This window comes from Hipposideros armiger, unplaced genomic scaffold, assembly GCF_001890085.2.
Source record: "Hipposideros armiger isolate ML-2016 unplaced genomic scaffold, ASM189008v1 scaffold_573, whole genome shotgun sequence".
In the NCBI taxonomy this organism is placed as follows: domain Eukaryota; kingdom Metazoa; phylum Chordata; class Mammalia; order Chiroptera; family Hipposideridae; genus Hipposideros; species Hipposideros armiger.
This window is the reverse complement of record NW_017731923.1, coordinates 284,857-312,324: the sequence shown is the minus strand read 5'-3', so window position 1 is coordinate 312,324 and position 27,468 is coordinate 284,857. Positions and strand designations below refer to the sequence as shown.

The 27,468-nt window shown below is 54.9% G+C and overlaps 1 protein-coding gene and 1 long non-coding RNA gene across 2 annotated transcripts in view; one reads left to right on the top strand and one right to left on the bottom strand.

Moving 5' to 3' along the window:
* The window catches only part of KIAA1614 (KIAA1614 ortholog), a 31,404-nt gene extending 5,820 nt beyond the window's left edge, over positions 1 to 25,584 (bottom strand). Inside the window, exons 1-8 of the mRNA XM_019624042.1 lie at positions 25,445 to 25,584; positions 22,829 to 23,769; positions 22,077 to 22,140; positions 13,260 to 13,406; positions 7,419 to 8,986; positions 5,548 to 5,704; positions 3,617 to 3,875; positions 626 to 753 (exon numbers count right to left, since the gene is read on the bottom strand). Coding sequence (XP_019479587.1) covers positions 626 to 753; positions 3,617 to 3,875; positions 5,548 to 5,704; positions 7,419 to 8,986; positions 13,260 to 13,406; positions 22,077 to 22,140; positions 22,829 to 23,769; positions 25,445 to 25,494 — 3,314 coding nt within the window. The 5' untranslated portion in view covers positions 25,495 to 25,584. The remainder of the gene's footprint in view (positions 1 to 625; positions 754 to 3,616; positions 3,876 to 5,547; positions 5,705 to 7,418; positions 8,987 to 13,259; positions 13,407 to 22,076; positions 22,141 to 22,828; positions 23,770 to 25,444) is intronic.
* Positions 25,585 to 25,786: 202 nt separating this feature from the next.
* Positions 25,787 to 27,177, top strand: LOC109371493 (uncharacterized). The gene is made up of 3 exons (XR_002121892.1): positions 25,787 to 25,960; positions 26,486 to 26,624; positions 27,050 to 27,177. It is a non-coding gene; the product is annotated as an uncharacterized LOC109371493 (long non-coding RNA).
* Positions 27,178 to 27,468: the final 291 nt, after the last annotated feature.

Below are 27,468 nucleotides of genomic sequence, written 5' to 3'. Positions count from 1 at the left end.
GGCTCCCCCAGCCGTCTGAGGCTCCTCAGAGCCTGCTACAGAGCCAGAAGCACCCTGCCCTGCCCAAGAGCAGTGGGTTTTCATCTTTTTGGATGCAGAGACCTCTCTGAGAACCTTATGAAAGCTATGGTTTTATATGAAATGTCCAAGAGTTAACGGACCCCCTGAAATCTCTCCATGGAGCCCTGGGTAAGAGCAGCTAGCTTAGAGGGCCTCATCAGGGAGGGTGGGGTTTCTCTAGGCAGGCTCACAGGTCAAGGGCCTTTTTGGGGTCCCTGTCTCTGGGTCTTTAATTGGATCTTTAACTGGACTAAGCAAGCTCTCTGAACATTCTGATTTCAAGATGTCATCAGACAGTAGAGGGACAGAGGGGTCAAGCCTTCCAACTCTGCCCCTTCTGGCACTGCCACGCCTTCGCAGAGCTCAGCTCCACAGGGCCACGGCACCGAGGTATGGGCTGCAAGCCTCTTGTGGCATCTGAGGCTCAGGGAGCTGGCCTCCCTCTCTCTTAATGGGATCCCACTCAGGACCATGCGGCTGAGGCAGGAGAGAGTTAAGCTTATAGCTCCATGGTCTATTCTCTGAGTTTATCCTCCAAACCACTTGCTCGCTTGCTCGCTCTTACCTGCCATCTGCACTGTGGCCCCCTGGCTTCCCTACCAGGTAGAGGCTCGAACGGTCCACCTTGCCACTCAGCAGAGAATGGAGGTTCTGAAAGGAGGCAGCTTTTCGATGTTGGTGAGGGGGTGACACCTAGTGGTAAAGATCCAATATTGCAGGTGAGAAAAGCCACCTGCCAAGGGCCTGACAGCCCTGACCCCAACCATGAACCTGAGGGCCCTCTAAGAAAGTAACGGTATGAGTTTTTGTCATTACTTCGAAGTGTTCAACAGGCATCTCCATAATTTACTCGAGTTAGATGGGCCTACACAGGTGATCTGAATCTTTATTGTTTGGTTTTTTTTTTGGCTGAAATAACTTAGCATTATAATATTAGGTATCTCATTTATTAAGAAAATCTAATTTTCTCATTAAGAAAAAAAGTCAAAGCAAATAAATTATAGAATAACTACAATTTTAGAGGTAACATCTTAAATATGTTTTTGTGATTCTTTTATGATCACTTACATTCAAAAATTTTTATCTAAGTGTGCACCTTAAAACATTGGGAATAAAAAGATGGAAAAGACAAAATGTGAGAACCTTGGGAGTTTTCCCCAGGGATGGGAGTGAGCGCAGAGACGTTCAAGGCCCTACGCGCAGTTGTAAGCGCTTGGCCGAAAGCGCGAACCATGTGCAGGGAAGCAGGCAGAGACTTCGTTTGGCTTAGGAGGTTTGGGGACACGAGTGGAGCTGACACCTGAGTGAGGCTTGAAGCGTGAACTCTCCAGGTGAAGACAGAGGTAGGGTGCTCCAGGAAGAAGAAACAGCTGATGCAAAGACATGGAGGGACTACAGAAAGCATGGTAGGTTCTGGAACACACCCATGGTCTGGGAGGGTAGGCTGCAGAAGTGATGGGAGATGGACTGGAGCCGGGAGCCAGCCCTGGAAGGACAGCATATGGCCCGCTAAGGTGCCCCTGAGTGATGTTCATCAGAAGAGTTACAAGATCAGACCTGTATTCTAGAAACGGACCCAATGAAGAGGCCATTCTAAAGGTGGGAGGTGGGAGCGATGGAGACGGAGGCAGGGAGAAACAGACTTTCAAACAAATAATGACATGTATTCTGTTTGGAATCCATGCTCTAAAGAAGTAAGGCATATGATCAAGAAACTTAAGAGGGGGGCCTGACTTGCATCAGAGTTTAAGAAGGCTTCCTGGGAGAAGTCATGCATGACTCAGATCTGAAGGACAAACAGGAGTTCCCTAGGGACAGGGGAAAGGGGTGAGGGGAGGAGAGCCTTCCAGGTGCAGGTTCATAGGTCACAGAGCCACGGCCACAGGAGGTCGTGTGTGAGAACAGGGCCACTGCCCACTCAGCAGGGCAAACTGAAAACCAAACTGCTGCAGCATCCACCCACCCTCTCGGCACACACACCTGGCAGCACAAGCCTGACAGGAAGTAGCGCGCTCTGCACTGTCATCAACATTTCTTCTTTTTCCAGTTCCTGAACGTTTTTTTCTACTGCTCAGGCCTCCTGCACTTGCTCCCACCCCTTCTCGGCCAGCCTGCTTTCTTACCTTTGCCCACTCAGCTTACATTGCCGACAATGCCTCTACTGCCCTAACGTCGTTGTCACATCCCTTGAGGGGTTGACAAAGACCAAAGCTCTGAGGGCAATGCACCCAGGTGCCCTGGTTCAGACCCATAGGGGATAAATCTAACGTTAAGAGGAAAGTGAATTTCTGGAGTGCAGTGTCACTAGAGGCTCCCCTTCCGAGCTTATGATGGCGTTGCCTTCCATTCACTCATCCAGCAAATACTTAACTGAACACTGATCACGTACCATGTAGCTCCTGGTGCCAGGCAGCCGGTGGGCTTTCCATTCAGCCTGCATTCTCTTCCCCACTTCAGCCTGAAAACGAAGGCTCCAATGCCCCAAACCACAATCACCTACTTCGTGCTGCCCAGGGGAGGGGGCAGGGAACAGAAGAACAAACAATACCTGAAAACGCCTGGACCAGAACAGCGTTTTCAGGAGGCTGGCTGAGAGCCATGAGCTTGGGACGGTCGGTCCTCCGGCGCGCGGGGAGGCCGCACTGCCCTCACTCCTTCCCGCTGTGTACCGAGTGCGTCTACCATACTCGCCATCGTGCTCAACATCGGGAACACAGAGATCAGTGGTGCTTCCTCAAACACTCACACTCCAGCGAGGGGAAACAGATCAACATCAATTAAAATACTATGTGCCAAGTCTCACGAAAGAGGGAAGCCCAGGATGAGATGGGCACACAGAGCAGAGGCCCTCAGCTGAGCCCAAGGAAGGGCTGACAATGGCTGAAGTGTCGATGGATGAGCCGGCATTAGCAGGTAGAGAAGCTGGGAGAAACGTTTCAGGTGAAGGTTCAGAGTGAGACAGTGTGTGGCCTGATTACAGAACTGCAAGGTCAAGGATAACGGGGATCGAGTGGTGAGAGACGGAAGCAGATCACAGAACCCTTTGGCCACATCAAGTGATCTGAGCTTTATCCTGAGGGTGATGAGGGGCCAGTGGCCGGTGGTGAGCAAGGGGGCGGCAAGGCCAGATTGGCTGATCAGAAGGACTACTCTGGAAGCGACAGGGAAAGTCAGGGATCAGCAGGGATGCCCGTCAGGAGGCCGCTGAGGTAACCCAGGTATAAAGTGATTTGTGCTAGACTAAGAGTCACTGAGGCCATGAAGAAGGTTCTAGAATGACCAGGCAGCAGACTCCAGGTCTTGGTAGAGGTGGCAGAGCTGAGGGAGGGATCTAAGATGAGCCCAGGCAGGGGGAGCTGGTGGAAGAACAGAAGGATGGGGTGCTGCTACCCACACTGTGTCCACGGGAGTTCAAGCCGCAGGGATCAACTCGCCTCCACCTTGGCCGCCTGGGGCGGCCTCCTCTGCACTTGCTTTCTCCTGTCACCTTTCACTCCAATGGTGGCTGCACCACCACTGGCCTCACACACCCCTCGGCTGGGCCCGTAGGACTCACCAGATGCAGGCATTGTAACGATGGGGCTCTCTTCACCTTGGGGGTGCTGGTGTGTAAAGCCGAGCCAGGCACCGGGGGCTGCAGCTGCTCCACACTACAGCTGCGGGACTTGCCCAACCTGGGCCGTGTGCCCTGGCCCAGGGCCAGGAAGAGCTTTTTCAGCCCCAGGGTGGAGGCGATGCTGCCGTTGCTTTTCTTGTTCCTGTCAGAAGGGGCAGCTGAGGGCGGGCCGGGTCTTGCACTGACCCCCGGAAGTGCTCTGAAACGCAAGGGTGGACATGAGGTGGGTGGGAGACGGCTGGGGGAGGCGAGAGCGGGCTGCACCTAAGGGTCCCGGGGGCCCCAGGTGGGCCAGCACCAATGCCGCGCGGAGGAAGCGACAGTCAGGCTGCAGAAAGAAAGGCCGAGTGGACTTCTGTGGGATAGTCTGCTTAGGTAGCTTTTAGAAAGAACAGCTCAGGCAAGACGCTTGGTGTCCCTCTCAGCTGCGGGGTCACCCAATCATTTATTCATCCACTATTTCTTGAGAGCCTCTTCCAGGCATCTGAGACATGTGGTAAACGATGCAGGTAAGTGGTAAACAAAACAGACAAGGTCCTTACCCTCAGGAGCTTATAAACAGCAGACTAGGAAACACAGCAAGAAGCCACCAGTGACCGCTGAGTGGGGTGAAGCAGGGAGTGATAGGGCGGCCAGCACAGGCCTCTCTGAGAAGATGATAATTTACACTGAGAGTTAAATGCCAAGAAGAGGCCAGTCCTGCTAAGCTAGGAGGTGAGAATTCCAGGGTGAGAGAACAGTTGGCACCGCAGCGCCAGGGCAGGCAGAGGCTCGGTGCATTCAAGAACATAACGGGGCCAGGCCATTCGGACTTGGATGTAACGAGCGAGGAGGAAGCAGGCGCCAGGTGAGGTCACACAGGCAGGCCGAGGCCCGAGTACACTGAGCACATAGTCCATGGTAAGGGTTTGAGTTCTAGCCTGAGAGGAAAAACCACTGAGGGGTTTTAAGCAGAAGAAATGAAGTTTAATTAAGGTTTTAAAAAGATGCCTTTGATTACTGTGTGGGGAGGGTACTGGAGCGGGCAGGAGTGACAGCAGAGAGCACGTGGCCTCTTAGAGTCGTACAGGAAGAAGGAACGCAGCTTAGGCCAGGAGAACCGCGGTACAGCTGGCCGCAGGAGCTGGAGAGGACTGGCTGGGGGTTAGGAGGCGCAGAGAAGGAAGAGGGAGCCGCCAAGCTGACATCCAGGTTCGGAGCATGAGCGCTTTGTGGGCAGTTGTGTTTGCTGGGAAGACGACCGGGGGAAGCGGCTTTTGTCAGGAGTGACGGAGAATTCAGTTAGGCCTCTCAGCGCCCTTGTGGACACGCCAGGGGAAACGGATGCACGGGTCTGGCGTTCTGGGAAGCGCACAGGGCTGGAGATGGAGACGGCTCTCCGCATGTGCAGCCTGGGGCCACGTGTCACCAGGAATGGTGCGGAGTGGAAAAGAGAAGGCCCAGGCCAGAGGACTGGCTCCCTGAGGCTTGGAGGCCCCGGAGCACGGACTCAGGCCTCACGCTTATGAGAGAATGGATACGTGAATGCGGGCTGTTTGCTCAGCGTCTGGTTGTCACCAAGCCCAGGGCCAGGAGCAAGTCCCCTCACACAGATCACCTGATCCTGGAGCACCTTGAAGGAGGGGACTGGCTGGCCCGCTGTGTCCAGCACAGTGCCTGGAGCTCGGGGCCATTCAACAAACGTTCGGTGAATAAATAATCAAGTACATTAGGCTGGAAAAGGCTGGGAAAGAAATATTAGGGTACCATGCTTAGACATAAGACTGGGAACCCTGCGAGGACTTGGGAGCAGTGAGGTCAGTCACGCTACTTCACCTAGCATCTCTGGGCCGCCACCTCCTACCATCGGGGCTCTTGCTCCTGTCACTCACCGGGACGACGCAGGCACTTCGGAATTCACCTCTGTCCTCTGCAGACCTCCCTCTGGCTCCTGGCTGGACTCTGGCTCCTCAGAGGCCAGGGAAAGGGTGATACCCATGGAGCTGATGGTGCCGACACCTGTGGAGCCGAGAAAGTCCTGGGGTCCTCCTGCAACAATAGCAGACTTCCCGTGTCACTGACCCATGCCCACAGGTCATGGTCGGGGGACAGAACACTCCCAATACAGAGGTGGAAGAGCCAGAGAAGCTGGAGAGGGGCCCCGAGAGAGCAGTGGAGGCAACGGTGAAACCCACAAAGCAGGGATGGGGTCTTACTTAATGCTGTCACCCATCACCCCGGCATAGCATCTGGTATACAGTAGGTGATGCATAAACATCTGTGAAATGAAGGGGCTGCTTGTGACAAGTCATGTCCCTCCTATATCAAGAGACATAGTTGGGAGCAGGGGTAAACTTTGTATTCCTGCGGCATCGATGATGTGCTAGGCAATGCGTTCAACCCTCCCCAGAGATTATTTCATGGGTTTCTAGGAGACAGGTTCTATTATTATCCTTAGGTAACATCAGAGAAGTCTGGAGTGCAGAGGGGTTAAGTGATGTGTCCAGGACCTCCAGGCTAATGAAAGGAGGAACCTCACCTGGGCCTCTGCTCCAGGCCCCAGGAGGTGCAGGCCAGGCTGCCCAGGAAGGTCAGCAGCTCTCAGAAAAGAAGCCTCCCAGGAAGCGGTTAGGGGTAGCCAGCTGCCAGCCTGCAGCCCACCGAAGGAAGGAAACACCTTAGCACGGGTGGGGGGATCTGAGGGCCGGGCCTGCTTCCTTGAGGTTCATGTGAGCCAGGGAGGGAGAGGCAGAGTGTCTGTGTCAGTGTGCAGCATAGGGGGTGGCCAGCACACCAGGGGACGAGGGGGCAGCCATACCCTCTGTAAGGTCACTGTGGCCTGTCGTCTCTGCCCTCTTCCCCTCCACTGTGCTTCCAAGCCCTGAATCCCTCCTGAGCCACCCCAGCCTCAGGGCTGCCAGAGCCGTGGGCACGATAAGGCAAGGCCATGTGGGGCAGGCCTGTAACCTCTGCTTAAGAATGAGTGGCCGAGTTGTCACAACATCAGGGATTTGCCCACAATATGAGGACCCCTTCCAAGGGCAGAAGTGACATCCTACATCCTTTGCCTGCTGAAACCTACCAGCCTGCCCAGCAGGGCCGAGGGGTCTGGGAGGGCTCAGGTGCCAGAGTGCAACCCAAACACTCCTTGTAGGAGCTCTGCCTGCTGGTCACCATGTCCCCTGGACAGTCTGTCGGTGCCTGGCCACAGAAGGTCTCAAGAGCAGAATTTCTACTGCATGAATTCACGTTTGCATTCATTCCCTACAGTGCCGAGTATCGTACCTGGCATGTAACAGGTGCTCAGTCAATACTGAATGAATGAATGGATGGAATGAAGGTGTTGAGGGGAAGTGCCTCAGCCGTGTGATTATCTGGCATTTACTGCTCTAAGCACGTAGTAAACCCTGGAGCTGCTGCCTCTCCCCGCTCTGCCCGTTGTAAAATTCTCTCACAGCCCCGGTTTCCGGCAGCCATGGAGCTTGGAACTTCTGTGTACCCCTCAGGGTCAGAGGCATCACCGCTGCCTCCCCATGCTCTGCCTCTGCAGGCTCATGTTGAACCCTGCACCCAGCCCACAGACCTCGCCAGCTTCTCTTGGGGGCGGGGGGCGGGGCGGGGCAGGGGGACTCTGATGGGCTGTGAAAGTGGTGTGTGACTATGTCATCCATGAAGATGACAGGTAAGAAAAACGTGTGTGAGACCACAGGCCTGGCCTGGGGTCTCTGCTCTCGGGGTGCCCTAGACCAGGGCAATCCCTTACCATCTCCGCAGTTCTCCAGGGGTGCCTCAGGCTCCTGGCTGCGGGCGCCCTTCAGCCCCCTGCCCTCGTGGGCGGCGCCTCCCCAGGGGTCCTGAGGCCCCGCTTCGCTGTTGTTGCAGTTGTTGGTGGACAGGGTCAGCAGTGGCTGACTGACGTTGCGGCTGCAGGACTCCGTCTGTGGGGGGCTGAGCTCACAGGTCATGGGCACTTCACTTCTGGAGGAGGGCAGGGGATTGTCCACAGGCTTTCCCTGGTCCCCTGGCCTGCGAGGCCCAGCCAGGGCTGCCTTCCTGTGAGGGCCAGGTGAGGGGGTTTTCCTGGAAGAGGGTGGAGTTGGCACCCATCCTGCAGGGGAGAGGGAAGCAGGCGGCTGCTGGGCCTGATGAGGGGCCGAGAGCTCTTCCTGATTCTGTTGCAGGGGGACAGTGTCCAGAGACTCATGGCTTTCTATAACCTGGGTTTGTCTGTCTGGCCCAGGGGATGGCAGCTTCATGACGGAGGCCGTGACACAGGCTTTCCTCAACAGCGCCAGGGAATCCACAGGGTGAGAACCCTGATCTCCCAGTCCTGGTCCTGGTGGCCGCTGGGATCCCAGGGAGGCCCTCTTAGCGCCTTGCACAGGAGGCTTCGAGGAAGCATCTTCTCTGGGAAACACAGCCCCCTCAGGCGGGTGTTCTCTGCTTTCTCTTGTCTCATCTGAAACCTCCTTGCGATCAACTCTGGGCAGGTCGTGTGGGGCCCGAGGGCTCTCGGATGGCTCCATTTCAGCCTTCCGGAACCATCTGTGGCCTCCTCGGGGCCTGGAGCCCCGCGGACGCGGGCTGCTGTCTCGGGCTGGGCCGCGGGCCCTGCTGGGCTGAGAGGTCCCAGCCTCCTCGCTGTCGGTCCTGCAGCTGTCCGAGGTGTCCGTGCTGTCCAAGGCAGAGTCCACCTCCTCCGGGTGCACCGAGTCTCCAATGTGTGTCTCTCGAATCCTTTCGGTGCGGAGCCCCTGCTTGGCAGGGAGGAGTCTGAGGGGGGCGCTCAGGCCGCCGGAGCTAAGGGGCTCAGCCGACAATCCCTCCAGCTCAGAGGCAGCCTCGCGCTCCTGGAGGACCCTGGGGTGTTGGGCTGCCTTGCCCTGGACAGGGCGTCGGTCCTCGATGCAGCTGCCGCAGGCTCTACACGTCCTCTGGCTGCTCCGTGTGGGCGGCGGCGCCGGGAGGACCCCCTGGTCCAGGTGGCCCACAAGCCTGTGCAAAGCCCCTTCGCCGGCCTCCCTGCGCTGGAGGCCCCCGGCGATGTAGTTGGCAAGCTCGGGCTTGGAGCGCAGGGGGCCCTGGTCCCCCGTCTGCAGCGCGGGGCTCAGTACCTGGCGCTGGCGCTGCTGCAGCCGCTCCAAGTAGCGGGACTCGGCCTCTCGGGCAGACTCGTCCTCGAAGCGGACGTGGGACGGGGAGGGGCCCCGCTTCGGCCACTGCCCACCGCTGGACTCCCCGCTGGAGGAGTCGCTCGTGCTCCCGTTCCGGAGCTGGTCTCTGCGGGCAAAGGGCATCCTCCGGTCTGGGGCCGGGCTTCTCCCGCCGTCTCTGATGGGGAGACAGGAGGAGAGCGGTCACAGGTAGAAGGCAGGGAGGAAGGGGCTCTACGGCGCCCCGTCATGAGTGACGACGACCCCAGAGTTACCTCAAATCAGGTTCCTGGGGAGTCAGGCAGCAAACCCGAGCAGCTTACAAGCTCATCCTGATCCCGAGACACAGCCTGAACAAAGGCAACGCCACCTTCTTTATTGTGTCTTTGCCTCTTGTTGCGGGCTCAGACTGAGTTACGATGAAACATTAGTAAACTCAGGATTGCACGAAGAATGACACCAAAGTCCTCCTGGGGTGTGTGTGTGTGTGTGTGTGTGTGTGTGTGTGTGTGTGTGTGTGTGTGTGTGTGTGAGAGAGAGAGAGAGAGATGGGGAGGGGAGGGGAAGAGAGTAAGTGAGCCTGGCCATCATGACATCTGCTAACAATGAATTGTGGCGATACTGTATTTGCTCAAAAGGTTTAATGGGGCGAGTGTACGAGTCTCTACAGAGACTGTGTGGATCTGAAGTTGGGGTTTCTTGTTCTCACTCAGGGTTCCTAATCATCTTGCTTAGACAAAACTCTGACTGTGACGGACGCGCTGGATGTTCCGCCTTGTCTGCTCGCTCGCCCCTTCCCTGTACCTGCCCCTCCCTGGCACCTTACACACCTCCTCATCCTGAACAGCGGGGACAGGAATGACTGTGCCAGGAAGAGTCCCCGCACTCTGTTATCAACTTTTGCTCTGGGAGACACTGCGGCTGGGGACAGTGCAGAAAGGTGCACGGAGGATTTGGGGGACGAGTGCAGAGCAGACAAACGAGACACTTCAGCAGCGAACAAAGAGCACCCCGCCAAGCTTCTCGGGCTGAGGCACAGCACAGGCCTCAGCATTCCTCCGGCCTACACAGGACTCCGCGTGGCTCAGAACCTGGACTTGAGTGGCCCCATGGGATGAACGGAAGACCCCCTGCTAGAGGCCCACTTCCTACAGCAATGCTGTCCTAATCACACAATCAGTGGGACCCACACAAGCCCTACAGCCACTCTCTGACACAGGACAATGGCACTTATGGTGTCACCTCCCAGGCTCTGCATCTTGCCGATGTGTTTGTTCTGCCCTCCCTGGATTAGAAACAACAACCTAGGTGTGTGCCTGTCCCCAAAACAGCAAGAGCCTGTGCTTCCAAGAGCTGCTCAATATCTACGTCGATTTGTTTCCAGAAAATGCTGCCTCTTTGCCTCCTGGAAAAGCCTGTCTGTCTGTTCAGACGTGCCCCAGCCGCCCCCACACCTAGGATAAGGAAGGCCTCTGGAGACAGCTCTGCAGCCCCGGCTCTCCCATCAGCTTTCACCAAACTGCTCGTTGGAAGCGGTGATGCCTCCGGGCTGGGGAGGGTTGGGGGGGCTCCTGTATCTAACTGAGGCCCAGGGCCTGTGTGACATCTCCACATTAACTCCACGTGGCTCTCCAGGGTGATCTGACGAGCGTAACCTTTAGAAGCATCTGCAGCAAGCATCTGGCGGTGATTTTCAGCTCTGCCCTCTCAGGACTCACCCATGCTGCCAAATCAAAGTAATTCTTTTCTGGACACAGCAGCTGCTAAAGTGGGTCACCTTGCATTTCCATAGCATTTCTACAGCCAGGGGACAGCCTGACAAAGGGGACCCTACTTTAAGGTGAATGACTGGGGTTGTTGCGAGCTGCTGACGTGATATAGGGGAGAGGAAGCGTCCAAGAGTAACTTTATACAATCGAGTCGGTTTGGCAGGTCTGCTTGCCTATTTTGAGCTACCCAACCTCACCTACATAGCTACGGACAGTGGAACAGGAGGGTTCTGTGGAAGTCTGAGGCTCTGGGCACCATACACAGGCAGAGAACAGTTAGGATGCTCCAAAGAAGCCATGCTCATTCCTAAGGAGTGCCCTCCAGCCAGAAGGAGACGAGGCACAAAATGTGGGAATAAAAGGGCAGCGAGTTTGGCCCCCCTTGCCAGGGTATAGGGTCTCCTGAGCCCCTCTCCTAAGGGTCACACTGACATTGAACACAGAGGCAGGCTGCAGCCCTCTGCTCGTGCTAGCGTCATCTCAGTGGTGCTGTGCAGGTCCTCAGCCTTTCAAGAGTGGGTTCAGCATCTCCCATCAAAGAGCAGATGGTCCAGTTCCACTGAGAACCCTCGCTCCCTTTGTGTCATGTGGCGATGGAACCCAGCAGGCCCAGCAGGCCCACTGCGCCAAGGAAGCCACAGGTTTTGTCAGCTGCACAGATGGGCAGTTTGTCCTGTTCGAGCCTGGTGCAGTTTGGCATGGGCTGGCAGTGTCACCTCAGGCCCAGGTGTGCCAGCTCTGGTGTGGTGGCCTCCATGTGTAAGTGGCTCCTGCAGGGAACCGTACATAGAACAGGCACAACGATGGGCATGGGATGTCACTCAGGGAGCAGCCACGCGTGGAAAGTGCTGGTCTGGATGTCCTTGAACTTGTTCCTTTCCCATCTCTTCACCCCTGCTGCACTCACCCTCACCCATGGCTCCAGCCTCGTGAGATCAGGGGAATGACCAAATCTGGAGTTCTGACCTCTCTCCTCTTCCACAGAGCCTGTATCCATCTCCCTGATGAGAATCCTTAGCAGAGGTTTGGTGGGCAACCCCCTCCAAAGCCTGGCCCCTCACCTAAGCTTCCCTCCTTGGCTAAGGTCCCACCCAACCTTCAGACACCAAGTCACAAGCCCGGGCTCCATCCTGGATGTCTCCCCTCTCACACGCCCCACATCCAGTTAATTACAGGAGTCCCCCCTTAGCTGTGGGTTCGCTTTCTGTGATTTCAGTTACCGGCGGTCAATGTAAGTCCGAAAATATTAAATGGGAAATTCCAGAAATAAATTGTGCGTCATTCTGAATAGTGGGATGAAGTCTCGTGTCACTCTGCTCTGTCCCACTAGGCACATGAATCGTCCCTTTGTCCAGCGTCCCCACGCTGCATACGCTCCCCGCCCATCCGTCACTCAGCAGTCCTCTCCGTTACCAGAGCAACTATCATGGCATCACAGTGCTTGTGTGCAAGTTCCCCTTATTTTACTTTACTTAATAATGGCCCCAAAGTGCAAGAGCAGTGATGCCGACAGTTCAGATATGCCAAAGAGAAGCCGTCAAGTGCTTCCTTAAGTGAAAAGTTGTGTGTGTAGGAAAAAACAGTTTATGTAGGCTTCAGTACTATCTGAGGTTTCAGGCATCCACTGGGGGTCTGGGAAAATATCTCCTGCTCATAAGTGGGGGACACCCGTAAATGATTAATACCAAGAGGTAACACTCACAGAGTACTACTCACTACGTGCCAGGTGCTCTTCTAAACACTTTACCTGTATTATTATAACTCATATAACCCTCACAACAACTCTGTAAGACAGACACTGTAATAATTCCCATTTTGCAGATGAGGAAACTGAGGCCCTGAGGCTTCCCCCAAAGGCACGCAGCTAATAAGTGGCAGAGCCAGAATTCAAGCCCAGTCTTCTGCTTCCAGAGTCTCTTAATCATGTCTCTGCTGCCTCATCAAACCTGCTGACTTCGGGCTCTTGGCAGTCTCTTAGCTCTACACCTTCCTCTTTGTCACATCTCACCAGGACCATGGTGCCGCCTCCTCTCTGCCCCCAGCCCCCAGATCCAACAATCCCTGCAGCCAGAACAGCTTTCTCGAAACGCAAATGTGATCATGCTACGCACCCCCTTAAAACCCTTCGGTAGGTACTAGCTGTTCCAGGCGACATGCAAATTGTCCAGCTGGCCTGGAGGCCCCCACGCCTGGCCTCCACGGAGCTCTCAGGGCTTCACACCATGCACCCGGCATTACTCACGGTTTCTGCCCTAGATGCTCACCCCTGCCCCTCACCTGCCCAGTGAATATCTACATCTCCTCAGCCCCAACTTAGAAGCCACCTCCTCTCGAGCTGCCCCTGTCCTTTGCAGGCGGAGCCTCAGGGTTCCTGCCCTAAATACGCACCTTCCCTCTCCGAAACCACAGCCCACAGGATTGTGTTCACTGTTTGCCTGTCTTTCTCCCTGGTGACAGGGACCTCTGTCTCCCCAGGGAGCTTGGGTTATGTTTCATTCACCTGCAAATCATAAATGCCTCTGTACAGGCGCGTTGACCAACTAACGGAATGAAAGCAAGCGCCTGATGTGGGAAGCACACACACACAGGCCGACGGGAGCAGTGAGCAGTGGCATTTTGGCTGGGTCCCATCTCCTCCCTGCCACAGCCCTCCCAGGCCAGCCTGGCCCAGGCCCCACTCACCGGCTGCCCTGGGCCATGGTGGGCACGATATCATGGCTGGCACGGAGGGGCCGGGGCCTGGCTTTCATGCGGGCACGCTGCAGCAGGTGCTTGGCTTCCTCATGCCTGGGGCTCCTCAGCGCGGGCTCCGGCTTGGGTCCAAAGGTCCTGCAGGGTGGCACACAGACCAGAGTGGGCAGCGGAGGGATTAGAAGAAAATAACACGGATTAGGAGGGCTTTAACAGTGTCGAGCACGGCTGTGCCAGGAGGAGCCCTGCATGTGCAGCCTTCCTCGGCCAGCTCCCACACAGAGGGCGCCCGGCTGAGGGCCTGGGGCTTGGGGCCTGGCCCTGAGCGGCTCTGGGCAGGGCTACGGAGCTGGCCCATCTTGGACATCTGCTCAGGGACCAGAGGCAGAGACCCCAGCAAGATCTAGAAAGGGAGTTTCCACATTATTCTATTGTTCTTTCCCTGGGCAGACAGAGGGAGTTTTCTGGAGGGAGGGACAGAAAAGGGCCCGGGTTGCCGGGTTGGGCCTGTGCCCAGCCAGATGGTCTTTACACGCATCACCTCCCTCTTTCCTTCTGTCTCTTTGCACCCACACATACCCACTCAAGCTCACCCAGCACCACCCTGCGCTCCCCCCACAGACACAAGGACTCAGGGCCCTGCCCACTGCAGCTCTGCTCCTTGGGGGAATGACATTTTTATAAGTGCTGCTGTTTTTCTGCCTCAGTCCCAATCCAAACCCTCCAGGTAGCCACTGAGGTCCGAGAGACATCGAGCTGAACCCACACCAAGTCAGCAAATGGCTCGATTTTCAAAATAATAAGGGTTCTCTACCAGCCCTCACCACCTACATATGTGCTGTCTCCCCGGCCAGTCCAGAGTTGCAGAAAATGACAGCAGCCCTTTTTCAAAGCTGTCTCCTAGACAGTGACATACAGCCAATGCCAGGTTACAGCAGTCACAGCAGCCTCACAGCCTCCTACTGACAAGATGTTTCTCTCCACAGAGCTCATGCTCCCAGCCAGGCTGGCCGAGGGCAGGTGTTCTCTGCACTTGACAGATGAGGGTGTGCCGGAGCAGAGAGGCGCACTTGGCACATTGCTCAAGGTCGAACACCAATTGAGAGCAGAGCAGACAGCAGCCAGCCCCACTGCCCCCAGCACCCTTCCCACATCCTGTTTCCGCTACTTCCTGGGTCCCAGGGCCGGCTGAGGATGTTTGTGGCTGGAGTCAGACGCACGCTTTGATGTGACTTCAGCATCCTCTTTGGCTGCTCCTTGTCCTCGCTGTCACATACGCTGGGCTGTCCTCACCAGGGAGGGTCCAGTGGAAGAGCTCAGGCAGGGAGACACTCAGCAGGGCCTAGATCTCAGGCTGCTGCCTTACCCACCCCATATGTCACCTGGAGAAAGGGGCCCTGAAAAGTAGTTTTCTGGATGACAGATGACAGACATGTGAGTGGCACAACTCTGAGGCCTCCTTGGGGGATCCTTGGACAGTCTAGGACTTTTTTTCCTTCCTTCTTCCCTCCTTCCCCTTCCTTCCTTCCTTCCTTCCTTCCTTCCTTCCTTCCTTCCTTCCTTCCTTCCTTCTTTCCTTCCTTCCTTCTTTCCTTCCTCCCTCCCTCCCTTTGCTCTCATTCTCACTCTCGCTCTCTCTTTCATTCTTTTTCTTACTATTTGTACCTAACTCTGCTTTGGAGCCCAAGGGGTAAAAAAAAAGAACTGCTAGAATAAAGGCGCCATCTGTGCCTGTGAACCCTGGCAGGGCTCAGGCACAGTTTTGGAACCAGGAGGGTTGACTGGCGTGATGTGAGCGTGAGTCCCCAGGCCTGCTGCTCTGTGAAGCCTCCTTTGGCAGGAGAGACATCCCTTTGCACAGCTTCCCAAGCAGGCAGCTCCTCCAATGCACTGCTGAGAGCAGCTGTGCTCCCTGGGGCTCCTGCTCCGACAGCAGAGATAATGAGGTTACCAGCCCGGAGAGCTGCCCCTGCAGCCGGGGGCCTCTGGCTGCTAGCCCGCACACTCAGAGCCTTCCAGTGACAGCTGTGGTTCCCCGGCTGTCGGAGGGCATTTGTCACAAGACCTGGTGGGCAGGCAGGAGGGCCCCAGGCAGCTGGCCTGATGCTTCCAGGATCGGCCTTGCCCCAGGTTTCTAAGCCATATTCCAGCTCTGCTGTTTCCTTTCTCTCCCTCAACTTGGACCTGTTAAATTTTTTTTTTTTCCCCATCAGCTGCCCTGCTTTGGTTCCTGGCAGACAAAGCTGGTTTCTCCACTGATTAGAAAAGCAGGGCTTTGTAGGTGCTTGGAGTAAACAAACTGAGCAAGGGGGAGAGTGGCAGTCACCTTCACAGATGGCGGCCAAGGTCAGCAGGACAGGAGACTCCTAGTCATGGCATACGCTGGAGCGGGCAGGCCCTGAGCAGCCCTGCGGGGGAAGGGAGCCTTTTTCCCAGGAGGCAGGCTCATGCAGGTGCAGCGCAGTGGGGCGATGAGCCTGTCCCACTCGAACTGCCTGTCTCCCGTCGCTGCATCCAACCCCACCGGCAGATGGCTTTAGACTTTTCCATCTGAGGGAGCCTTTCCAGTCTAATCTGATCTGGCCTCTGCCAAGGACACACAGCCCTGGAGCCAACACCTTCCCATCAGGGGCCATAACCCACAATCCCAGCTCTCACAGTTCCTCTGGAAGTTTCCTGGAAGGACTGGGGCAGTTAGTGCATGGTTAGGCAAAGGCAATTTCACCTAAGAAAAGGCAGCTTTTGCCACTCTGGAAATCTTGCACATCTGGGGCTCATTTGCCCAGCAGGTAGGGCGTACAGATCAAGTGGCTGAGTGCTTTCCCCTCCCCGGGCCTCAGTTCCCCATCTGTGAACAGCAGGAATTGGGTAGGGTAGGGGACTCAGCACCCTATGAATCTGGGCATTTGGCCAGGTAGCCTGGTGTACCCCAAGGTAGGGTGAGGGACTCTGAGGTCCTCTCCTTGAGGTGGGGGGGTGTTCACACCACAGATGTTTGGCCCTCAAGGCGCAGCAAACCCTACAAAGACCTAACTATTAGGGACAACTGGAGCGCCACGCGAGTGCTCTGGCCCTTCTCTCTGCCCTTTCAGTCACCAGAGTCCTAAACTGCTTCCCCGGGACAAAGGGTGGCATGTGGGCCCCTCCCCTCTGGCCTCTCCATCTAAGCCAATTTCCTGGTGGAGGGACAGGCTTAGCCCTGAGCTCAGCTCCCCTCATAGACAGGCAGGTCAAGATCTCAAGTCAGAACGACCACCATTTCTCTCCTAGCCAGGGAGGTCAACGGGACAGAGTGGTCTCTTTCTGCAGCCCTTATAAACCTGGATTAAAACAATAAGCTCCAGCAAGTCTGCGTGTAACCTTTTCATCCCAGGAACAGGAATTAGGGAAATAATTTGGGATGTAACGTGACCTCACACTTCCCAGATTCCAAGATGCAGCAGGTAGAGGGAAAATATATAGTGTCTAGAACATACTATATAAACCTTTTTGCCTAGCGTTTGTTCTATTTTTGTATATTATCAAGCCTTTCGATGACCAAGGAAAGAGCTCTCCTGATATCATAGTGTGTGCAATTTCCTGAGTGAGAAGAGAAAAGGAAAGCCCAGAAATTTTTATTCTCCCCAGGGCTGCGGGACACTGACAGGACAGAGCTGAGAGCAGTGGGTCTCATTCTGGATGCAACTTACCAGCTGTGTCACCCTGACAGGCTCCTTAGGGGTTAAGCCCCAGTTTCCTCATCAGCTAACTAAAGGCTCAGTGATTAAGTGAGGCTGATTCCCTTAAAAGAGGTTAGCACAGAGCTGGGCATTTGGTAAGATTCCAAGGTTAGCATTTATTATTATTATTATTATTATTATTATTATTATTATTGCTGTTAGTATTAGCTCTGTTTCAGGGCAGAGAGTTTTGACTGCTGCAATCCCAACAGGGACCCCAAGATTAGGACCCACCAAAGTGTGAGCAGCTGTGGGCTGGCCCTCTACTGGTCCCTCTCTTCTCATGAAGAGGTGTGCACGCTGAAGACTGGGCTCTGTATCTAGAAAAGGGCATGATTCTGCCACAGGGATGAGGCAAATCAACACCCTAGGAGACCCTCCGGTCTTCCTTCATCATTATAGCACATATAAAAACATGCTCTCCAAGACCTTCTCTGCTCTATTTTTCCCCCAGCAGAGCAATAATTAAAGCCCTGCAGATACTCGGGTGGCCCCACAATCTCACACAGAAGGTCCTGATTTGAACCAGAGCAGCCGGGTCACAGCACTGCCTCTGGAACGACTGCCAAGGAAGGGCCTGTGAGCCTCAGGGGGCCGGTTGCCCTGTGCTCACAGCAGCTGACGAGACGCTAATTTCTGCACACTGACTTCCTTGCGTTGAGGGACCCCGGGTGAGCATTGCTTTGACGGCTGCTGCTCCTCTGGTTTCACACACTTTTTGCTCAAGCTGGGTTAATTTGGGATCCCGAGGCCATCTGTAATCCGATTGTCAGATTACCTCGAATAGGGAAGAGGCCGAGCTGGCTGTGGTCATTTTACAGGCTCAGCGGATGAGACACCCACAGGGTTGCTAAGAATGGATGAGGGCTGAGACTGAGCACAGCACTCCGTGTCACTTTCCTCCCCTCTCCTGTCTCTAAGGCATCAGGTCCCCGGCACCCCACAAACAAGGCCACTGAAAACCCTGGGCCCGCTTTGCCCTCCCTGCAGTGCTCACCTCTCATCTCATTCTCTACCCCCAAATGAAAACTCCATTTCCTGAATCACGTCAACAGTGATTTAGGAGAGAAACAAGCTTACCCAATGGCGCCTGTCACTTACCCTCCTTTGCCTAAACCCGAGAACAGCAGGGTGGGGGAGGCAGAAGGCCAGACCCCTAACTCAAGGACTGGCCTGTGGGGGCACAGCGAGACGGCTTGTGGAAGTGCGGCATAAGGGTTAGAGCACAGACCTTGGAGCCAAATAGCTCTCATTGTGATTTCTGGCTCCAGCACTTAGTAGCAGTACGACCCTGGGCGAGTCACTTAACGTCTCTCCCCAGAGGGGTCTCCCTGTCAGTGAAACAGAAACAACAAATGAGATAAAATGAGAATATGGGTACAGCACGTAGCACAGTGCTTGGCACATCACCATGGCTGCAGAGTGGCAAGGCTGGCATGGTCTTCTAGAAGGAAGGAATGGGCACAGGATGTTCCGGCTCTCTAGGACCAAGACTTCTTTGGGTCCTCAGTAGAGGGGACAACCCCGGGGTTGGGGGAGGGAGGTTGCCTCTGCATGTGACCCTAAGCATTTCGGGTCCTGGGGCATTTCTGGCGCTCCCTTGGCATCTAGAGGGTCTTGCTTCCATGGGTGCCTCTTCCTGTGACTGCACCCCAACAAGCTGGGCCGGTCCCCCCAGTCAGACAGTAACTATGGAGCTCTGCGGTCATCGTCGTTTCCCGAGCGTCTTGTTTTATCACCATGCAGAGCAGTAACACTTGTGGACATAATCAGATACATGTTGAGTAAATCGGTCAAAATGGTTATTTAGCTGCAGTGCTAACCTGCACTGATGCTAAACTTGACTGAGTGTAAAGCAGGACTTTTCACGCCTCCAACCCCAAGAAGATCTGAGGGGCTCACTGCCAAAGCGTGTCCTGAATGATGTCCCAGACCCCTTCATGGTGGCCATCACGATGCATGGCCATAGCCTCAGAACACTGTGCCAGGGTCCCAAGCCCCTTAGTACAGACGCTAAGTCCCAGGACCCTGCTCACATGTGGCACTCCTGGGGTACAGAGCTGAGAGAAATGTGCCTTATTTCAAAGGTCTCTTGGGAAGTTCAACTATCCAGAAGTGGCATCAATAAATCTATCCCCTTAAAGCAGAGATGGAGCCCTATTGTGTCTTAGGGACCACCTTTTTAAAAAAATCAAATTAAAACTTTTATATTAGTTTCAGGTGTACAAAAGAACATAATGATTAGATACACCCCTCACAAAGTGATAACACACCCCCAAGTCTACTACCCCTCTGACATCATATATAGCTCTTAGAGTACCATTGACTCTATTCCCTATGCTGTACTTTACATCCTGTGACCATTTAACTATAGTTGCTAATCAATATTATTCTACTTCACTTCAGGCGTACAGCACAGCGGTCAGGCATCTACACAATCTATGAAGTCGGTCAGGCATCTACACAATCTATGAAGTGATCCCTCTGATGATTCCAGAACCCATCTGGCACCCTACATAATCTTTACAACATTATTGATTATATTTCCCATACTGTATTTCACATCCCTGTGACTATTTTGTGACTACCAATTTGTATTTAATCCCTTCACCTTCTCCACCATCCCCCAACTCCCCTCCCATCTAGGAACCATCAGTTTTTTCTCTGTATCTATGAGTCTATTTCTGTTTTGTTTGCTTGTTTATTCTGTTCTTTAGATTCCACGTGTAAGTGAGATCATATGGTATTTGCCTTTCTCAATTTGACTTATTTCACTTAGCATAATACCCTCTAGGTCCATCCATGTTGTTACAAATGGTAAGATTTCATTCTTTTTTTATGGCAGAGTAATACTCCATTGTATAAATATACCACAATTTCTTTATCTAATTGTCTATTGATGAACATTTCGGTGGTTTCCATATCTTGGCTATTGTGACTAGCGCTGCAGTAAACGTGGGGGGGGGGTGTGCATATATTTTTTCGAATTAATGTTTTGGGTTACTTTGGACAAATACCCAGGAGTGGAATTGCTGGGTCATTCTATTTTAATTTTTTGAGGAACCTCCATACTATCTTCCATTGTGGCTGCACCAATTTGCAATCCCACCAACAGCACATAAGGGTTCTCTTAGGGACCACTTTAATATCTGCTCAGAAGACTCAGGAATAGAGCCAAATGAGGTGCCCTGGCTGAGGGGGCCTGGAAACATGGCTGGCCTTTCTCTAATCCTTGCACTAGGTATGTTCTCTGGGTGTGTCTACTCGGCAGGGGCCTGGCTGTAAATCGGCAGTAGAGGTCAATGGGGCACTCTGAAAAACCTTCTAAATAAACCGGAGGACAAAGTTTTCCTCATGTCAGCTCTTTCCTGGATATACGTGGGGCAGAATCCTAAAGCTCACTAAGGCAGCTCTCTCTCACTCATTCGCTCTCTCTCCACACATGTACTCATCCACCATATATATATATATATACACACACACACATGCATACACACCTACACATGCACACACACAGGCCGACACACACACGCACACACGCGCACACACACACCCTGCCTGAACCTGAACATGCTGCAGGTGGCATTCCAGATGAAACAATCGTCCAGAAGTCCCCATTCTGAGGATTCCACACAGGTGCCACCTCCTCGCAGGACTGGGGGAAGTCCCTCCCCACCTCATGGTTGATGCTCTCCTTTAAAACAGGTGTTTCGATTACTTATTATCCAAAATGCCAGTCAGGAGCTTGGGCTCCTCCTTTCAATCGCGACCTCTGGGCGCAATCCCCAGGGGCGGCATCTCGCGGCCTCCAGGGTTCTCTCCCGTCCTGGGAGCAATGGTGTGAAGCAGCAGCTGCAGGGGAAAAAGACATCTCCCAGGACACGAGGTGTCCGGGGCATCTGCCCAAGCCTGTCTCCTCCATGGGCTCCCAGGGAAGGAGGGGAGGAGAGAAAAAAGGGACGAGTGTCACTGAGACCACTATCCTTGCTGCAGTCATGTTCCCCCACACTGTGGCAGGCTGGGTGGGGATGTGAGGAGAGGCGGAAAGCGCTGGCCATGGAGGCAGAGAAGAGGCCCCTGGCAGAGAGAGTCAATGCTGATTCCAAACCGTAAGTAATGAAGGATGAGGGTCCAGACCACCCCTTCTGCGGCTGGCCCTCCCCAGCTCCCTAGGTGGCCAGCAGCCGAGCAGAAGCGGAACCACCTGAGTCTGGACAGCCCTTGCTTGGTGACACACTAAGTGGAATGTATGCAGGGAAGTGGCCTGAACAAGGAGAAGCAACAGTGCTAACCCCTCGCTCAGCAGACACCACGAGGCCGTCATGATGGCGCCGCTGGAGAAATGGGGCCATTCCCCGCTCTGCGCCCTCTCTTAGCTTCACGGGCCTGAAGCCTGGCGCAGACGTAGGCTGCGGCCAGCCTCTCAGCAGACACCAGCGGGCGCAGCTCAGGCCCCCAGATGGTGCTCCCCGCTGCCGCGAGTGTGCTCTTCCCATCTTGCACCCACCATCACCCCAGTGTGGCCCCCTCCCCTGGCACATGGGTGGAGGGGCTAGAGCACAGTCTGTGGGATATCACAATGAGGTCAGAGGAAGGGAGAGCCTTACACGACCCCAGCACACCCCCTCGATCGGGAAAGAAATCGGTGTCGTAGATGCTTTGCATGCGTGTGCTTTCCTTAAGGATTCTCACAGCCAGTATCTCATTTTAGCTTTATGCAGACCTGTGAAGTCACCACACAGATACTGTTCGGCCCACTTTAAAGGTGAAGAGACAGAGGCCAGGCAGGGGAACCCATTCCCAAGAATGCAGAGTGGGTTGTTTGTGATGCTCTTTGCATGTTGCCTCGTGCCCAGGCATTTTTTGCTCAAGCAGCAGGCAGGTCCCAGCCCAGGGCACTGGGTGACTGGCACCCTCTACGCGGCCTCAGGGATGATGGTTGATATTGGCCCACTGTCCTCTGGTCTGCCATTCGGGATCTGTCTGCCCTCGTGTTTTCTCAGGGTCTCCCACTCTCCTGATGCTGCGTTAAACGGAGGGACAATGGCGAGGAAGGAGGGGAATGAAAATGTGCGCTCTAAGCTCTTACCTGTTCTGGTCCGAGTCCTGCAGGGAGATTCCTGAGTCCCAATCCACGTCCCCTGCTGGTCGCTCTAGGACCCAGAACAGAAGCAGAGATCAGGGAAGAGCAAGAAACTGGGCTCTTAGCCGCCACTTAATGAGTGTTGAGGAGAAAGGTTTCTCTAGAAGCCTTTTACTCCCCCAGACAAATCCGCAGCTGCTGCCTGTGTCTTGGCCTGAGAGGTGGAGGCACAACCTGCCACAGAGGCTGCAGGTGGGCAGGGATTGCCATGGGCTGTGGGGCCTGCATGGGTGCTCTCAGGCATAGGAGCTTTTGGGACGGGGAGGAAAGGAGAGAAAGGAGGTGTCTTCTCAGGTCTGAACAATTGCACATCCCCGTAGTGCGACCACCTGAGTTCAGCCCACCCAACAGGATGCTCAAGTATTTTGTGGGGAGGGGTCCACTGGGGGGGGGGTGAGGGCATGTCATTGGAGAGAGGTGCAAAAAGCCACTCTAGAAAAGGGTATAAGCCGCAGAGAAGCAGCCATGGTAGCCTTTACCCCGAAGCACAGAGGGTGGCCTCCCATTGGTATGGGGAGTCATGGGCGTCTTCAGCAGATGGGGGTGGCTGTGAGGTGGTAAAGGATCTATGATTTGGGTGATAAGCAGCTGTGCTCTCCTGCCCCACCCCCTCCATGGTCTCCCCCCGCCTTCCCTTTTTCTTCCCCCTGCACTTGCGCCTGCTGCCCCACCACCCAGACCTACAGAGTAAGCCTCACCTAGTACAGTTCTGTCCCAGGATGGAGTCCAGGTTGGGATTCCTACTTTTGGGGGGCCCTTCCCCGCAACAAGTAACATCTCCTGCAGCAGAAGGCGGTTCCTCTCCACCCGGTCAGATAGGGGCAAGGCGCTGCTCCCAGTGTCCAGGTCTCCAGCTCTCCAGAGCCCTGCCAGCAGGGCTGGCCTGGGGACAAAATCTTCTTTGGAGGTCAGAGACAAGCTGTCCAGGTCTCCCCCTGTGCCTAGACCATCCCAAAGAAGGTATGACCTTCCTTTCCTCAGGTTGGGCGTATGGGTAACTTGGTTACAAGGTCCCGGGCCCCTAGGCCAGCCTGGAGTGACTCTGTGGATGGGGCTCTCTTGCAAAGAGCTGGGACCCAGAAGCAGACCCCTCTCGTGGTCAGGCAGTGCCCACACTGCTTCTGGAGGCCATGGACTCTTCTCATTCCAGCACTTGACCCCAGGGGCAGGTGGCCTGGGAGGTCCGGGGCCGCCATTCCTGGTGGGTTCCTCCTCACTGGCACTGCTGTTGAGCTGCCTGTCAGTCAGGTTCTGAGTACTGAGGACCACTGCAGCACCTGGCAGGGGAGACCCCTCTGATGGGGTCCTGGCTCCACCCGCCTTGACTCGCCGGCATTTGGGTTTTTTTGGGGATGACCGCTCATGGGCAGTGAGTCTGGGGCTTGCCCCCTGTTTTCCTCCTGTCATCTTTTCCTTCAAGGCCCTGACCTTGGACTCCAGCACAGAGGGGCCTTGGAGCTGTATCCCCTCCGATGCCCTAAGAGGCTGGGGGGCCATCAGGCTGGGTGTTCTGTCTTCCTGAGGGCAGGGCCAGGATGTTGGGAGGTGTCCATTACTGGGCTGTGGCTCAGTGCCACTTCTCTCCACAGCTGAGGTCACCTCCATGGAACTGGCTGTTCTGCACCCTGTTTTGGGCCCTCTGGAAGAGAAAAACAGAGAGCGCTTTAATCCCAGGACCTGGCTAGCTCCAACAACCTCTTGGGTCCCCAAAGTACCTTCATATTGTGCCCTGTCCAGATGAGAGTAATTTGGGGACAGAGCAGGGGATACCTTCTAGATGATATAAAACCACTCTGAAAAGTATAAATCATTGGATTATACAAATAAGATATTATTGATTTTTTCTTCCAAGACTGAGTGGTGTTCCAGGTTTTCTATCCCCATTCTACATATGGGGCACATGTGCCAAACAACAACTAATCCTATGCCAAGTGTGGACCAGAGTGAAAAGCTAGGTCAGATGTCCCAATCCCTGGCCTCTTGCATTCCTGACAGGTGGTCTCAGTGACGCTGTGACATCACACAGAAGCTCAGGATCTGACCTTCGGGTGGAAGGTGCCCTGTGGGCCTCCTCTCCCCACTCCCGTCCACAGGACCGCAGGATGGGGCTGTGCTCAAAGGGCAGTCATAATCAGTCACCAAGTCCTACCAGCATCTGCTCTGTGCCAGGCAGGCACGCAAGTGCTTCCAAACACATGCTCTCAAAAAATCCTCACACAATCTGGCCAGAATAGCATTATTATCCTCATGCTTACAGATGGAAAAACTGAGCTACTGTGAGATTATGTCACACAGATGCTAAGGAGAGGCCAGTTTGGATTGCAAAGCTTCTCATTCCAAGGCAGGGGCTCCTCCAAGGTGCTCAGCGATCACTTAACCCTACTCCCCTTATTCTGTAGATGAGAATATACTGTCTAGAGAGGGTCGGTGACTTCCCAGAATGACACAGCTCCTTGGTGGCATGGGTGATGTCATGTGTTCATAGGGAATGAAAGTGAGCATGGGATTTTATTCACCAAGTTGTTCTGTGCACACATGCAGGCCACAATGTCTTAATATTTATCCTGCTCTGGGAAAATGCTCCCTCAACAGCATACCTCTAGATATGTCCCACTTGAAGTAAAAAATCTATACTTATGTAAATTACAAATTAGGAATGAATTATTCACTTCATATGCTGACTTAAAAGATTCACGGTAGACGTCTCTGAAATGGCAAGTCCCTCTGCAGTTGTTTATTACAATTCAATCTATACATGTTTCAGTAATGTACATATTTCATGAAGTAAAATACACACATAGTAGAAAATGTCACCTCAGCTTTAAACCAGTGAAGTTTAAGGGCTGTCTTTAGAAGGCCGAGATCGTTTGCTCCACCAGTGAATCTAGAATGTACCAACTTGCTCTATGCAGCCCAGTCACTGAATCCTCTCTTCTCAAGTGCAATTCGGAGAGCAAAGGATTAGAATGTAATGGGAGTGATTTCAGTTAAATTAAAAGAACTTTCTGGCCCGTAAACGCTGGACCAGTATTCCAGAGATCACCCATCTGGGGAGACCTCAGGGAATGAGAGCCTTTGAGGGGGGCACTGAGGGGCCGTCTGGGGAGATTGCTGGTGCTGCTTGGAGCCCCCCCCCCCCCCCCCCCCCCCCGATTCTAAGGTCCCAGCGCCGTATTTGCTCAAACTCAGAAAGGCTGAACTGAAGATGGATAGACATGAAGGGCGGGCCTCCCCGTCCCGCACCCGCCCCGCTCCGGGCCCAGCACCCGGCCTCCCCGCCAGCCGGCCGGGCGTCTCCCCTCGTCCGTACTCACTGCGGGCCGCCGCCTGCAGCCTCGGCCGCCGCCGCCTCCGTGCCGTCCATCCCCGGGCCGGCGAGCCGTCCGCTAGCCCCCTCTCCCGCCCAGGCCCGGGGTCCGGCCGGGGCCTCCCTCCGGGTCCGGGAAGGGCCGAGGGCCGGGAGGGGCGGGCAGTGGCATCGGCGGCCGGCTCACGGCTGTGCCACGAAGGGGACAGAGGCCAAGCCCGGCGCCCTCCAGGGCAGGGATGGGGAGAGCCAGCGCGGAGCGCGGAAACGGGGGGAGCGGAAGGGGCTGCCGCCGCGGGCCCCCGCGCCGGCCGGACGCCCGAGTCCCGGGGCGCCGCTTCTCCCGCGGCCGGGCTCGGGAACGGTGCCCGGGCCCTGCGCGGCGACGCGGGGCAGCTCGGCGGGGCTGACCCCCCTCGCGGCGGGCGGCCGGCCCGGGGCGGCTGCGGGGAGCCCAGCTGTGCTCCGCCCGGGCAGAAGCTAAGCGAACGGCACGCTCTTCCTGAACTTCGCGGGAACGCGTGTAACTCTACACCCGGGGCCCGGCGGGAGGCTCGGCTCTCCGGGAGGAAGCTAAGGAATGCCCTTTGTTTAGACAGCTTTTCCGGAGGAGTCTTCTGCCCTCTGTGAGGGGACGTCCCCATCAGCCTGGGGACCTCTTCCTCCGAGGTCGAGGTCATGGGTTTCTGCTCTCTAGAGGCAGGAGGGTGACCGGAGTGTTCCTTCACCCTGCCCTGCTAAGGGGAGACCCTGGTGCCTAAGGTGCCAACCTACTGGGGTAGGGACCGGTTCTCAGGGTCCTGGGGACCCCTGAAGAGAGCTTATCCCGTTTTCCAGACCTGGGAGGAAGGAGCAGCAAAAGGCTTCACCCGCAGCTGTGGCCCAAACCCATGGAGCTTGCTTTCTCTTTCCCCCCAGTGGAAGGTGCCAAAGCCTCACCTATTTTCAAACCTATTTTCCCACAAAGGATGGGAAACAATGAGAGTTAGGACCCAGTAGATTGCAGAAATCTCTACAAAGGGAACGTGCTCCTCCATCTCCCCTGCAGCCAGCAAGCTCCTGCTCTCCTCCCGGCACGCGTGCGCTGCAGTCGCCATCTAGATGACAGGCACAGCCACCGTGAGGACCACGCAGTGAGCGAAGCGCGCTTCGGTGTGGAGGCCAAGGCCGTTTCCAGGGGCTCTTGAGTGAGTAGCAGTTCCCCTGCACAAGTTCGGGCATCTGGGCAGGGCCAAAGCACCCAGGTCTGAGAACAGCCGTTTGGAGGGAGCTGTGGTAGACTGGCCTTGGGCTAATTTAGGAACCCGAGGGATTATCTAGGGCAGACCCTCTGCTACAGAACAGGGCCAAGGTCCTACAGTTCTCATGACAGGTGCTCTCAAGTCCGGGGCCAGTGCTCTTGCAGTTCATCCCCTCCCCCTGCAAATTCCCAGAGCAAGTGGTTGCTCCAGTAAAGGCACTTACCACTGTTTACTCGTACTAGTCACTTCATAACAGAGTCACGCACCATTTATGAAGCCCTGTGCACCCACATCGGGCTATGCACATTGCATTTCTTATCGCATATGGCAGCCTTAAGAGGTGGGTACTGCTTATTGTCTCCTTTCTACAGATGCGGAAACTGAGGTCATCTGCCCAAGGTCACAGAGCTAGTAAGTGGCAGGCCTTCTAGAGTCCAAACCCTTCACATCAACCACAATCCACATGTGTGCGCCAGTGTTCTGTACATTCACCATGAAAAGCTTCAGTTTAAAACAATTTTTAAAAAATGTGAAGTGCTGTGATAGTCAAAATATTCAGTCCAGCCATGGGGGTCTGGCCCTTCCTTTCTGCCTTCCGTATTCCCGCCATCCAAAGTAAAATCAGTCCTCTCCTCCATGTGCAATATCAAACCTAATAACAACAATATTATTACTGTTATCGGGGACCTCCTATGAGCTAAGGTACTCCACATAGGCTCTTTTAGATCTTTATAAGAACCCTGCAAAGCAGAGTAGTGTCTCCCCACTTTAGGGATGGGGAAACCAGGGT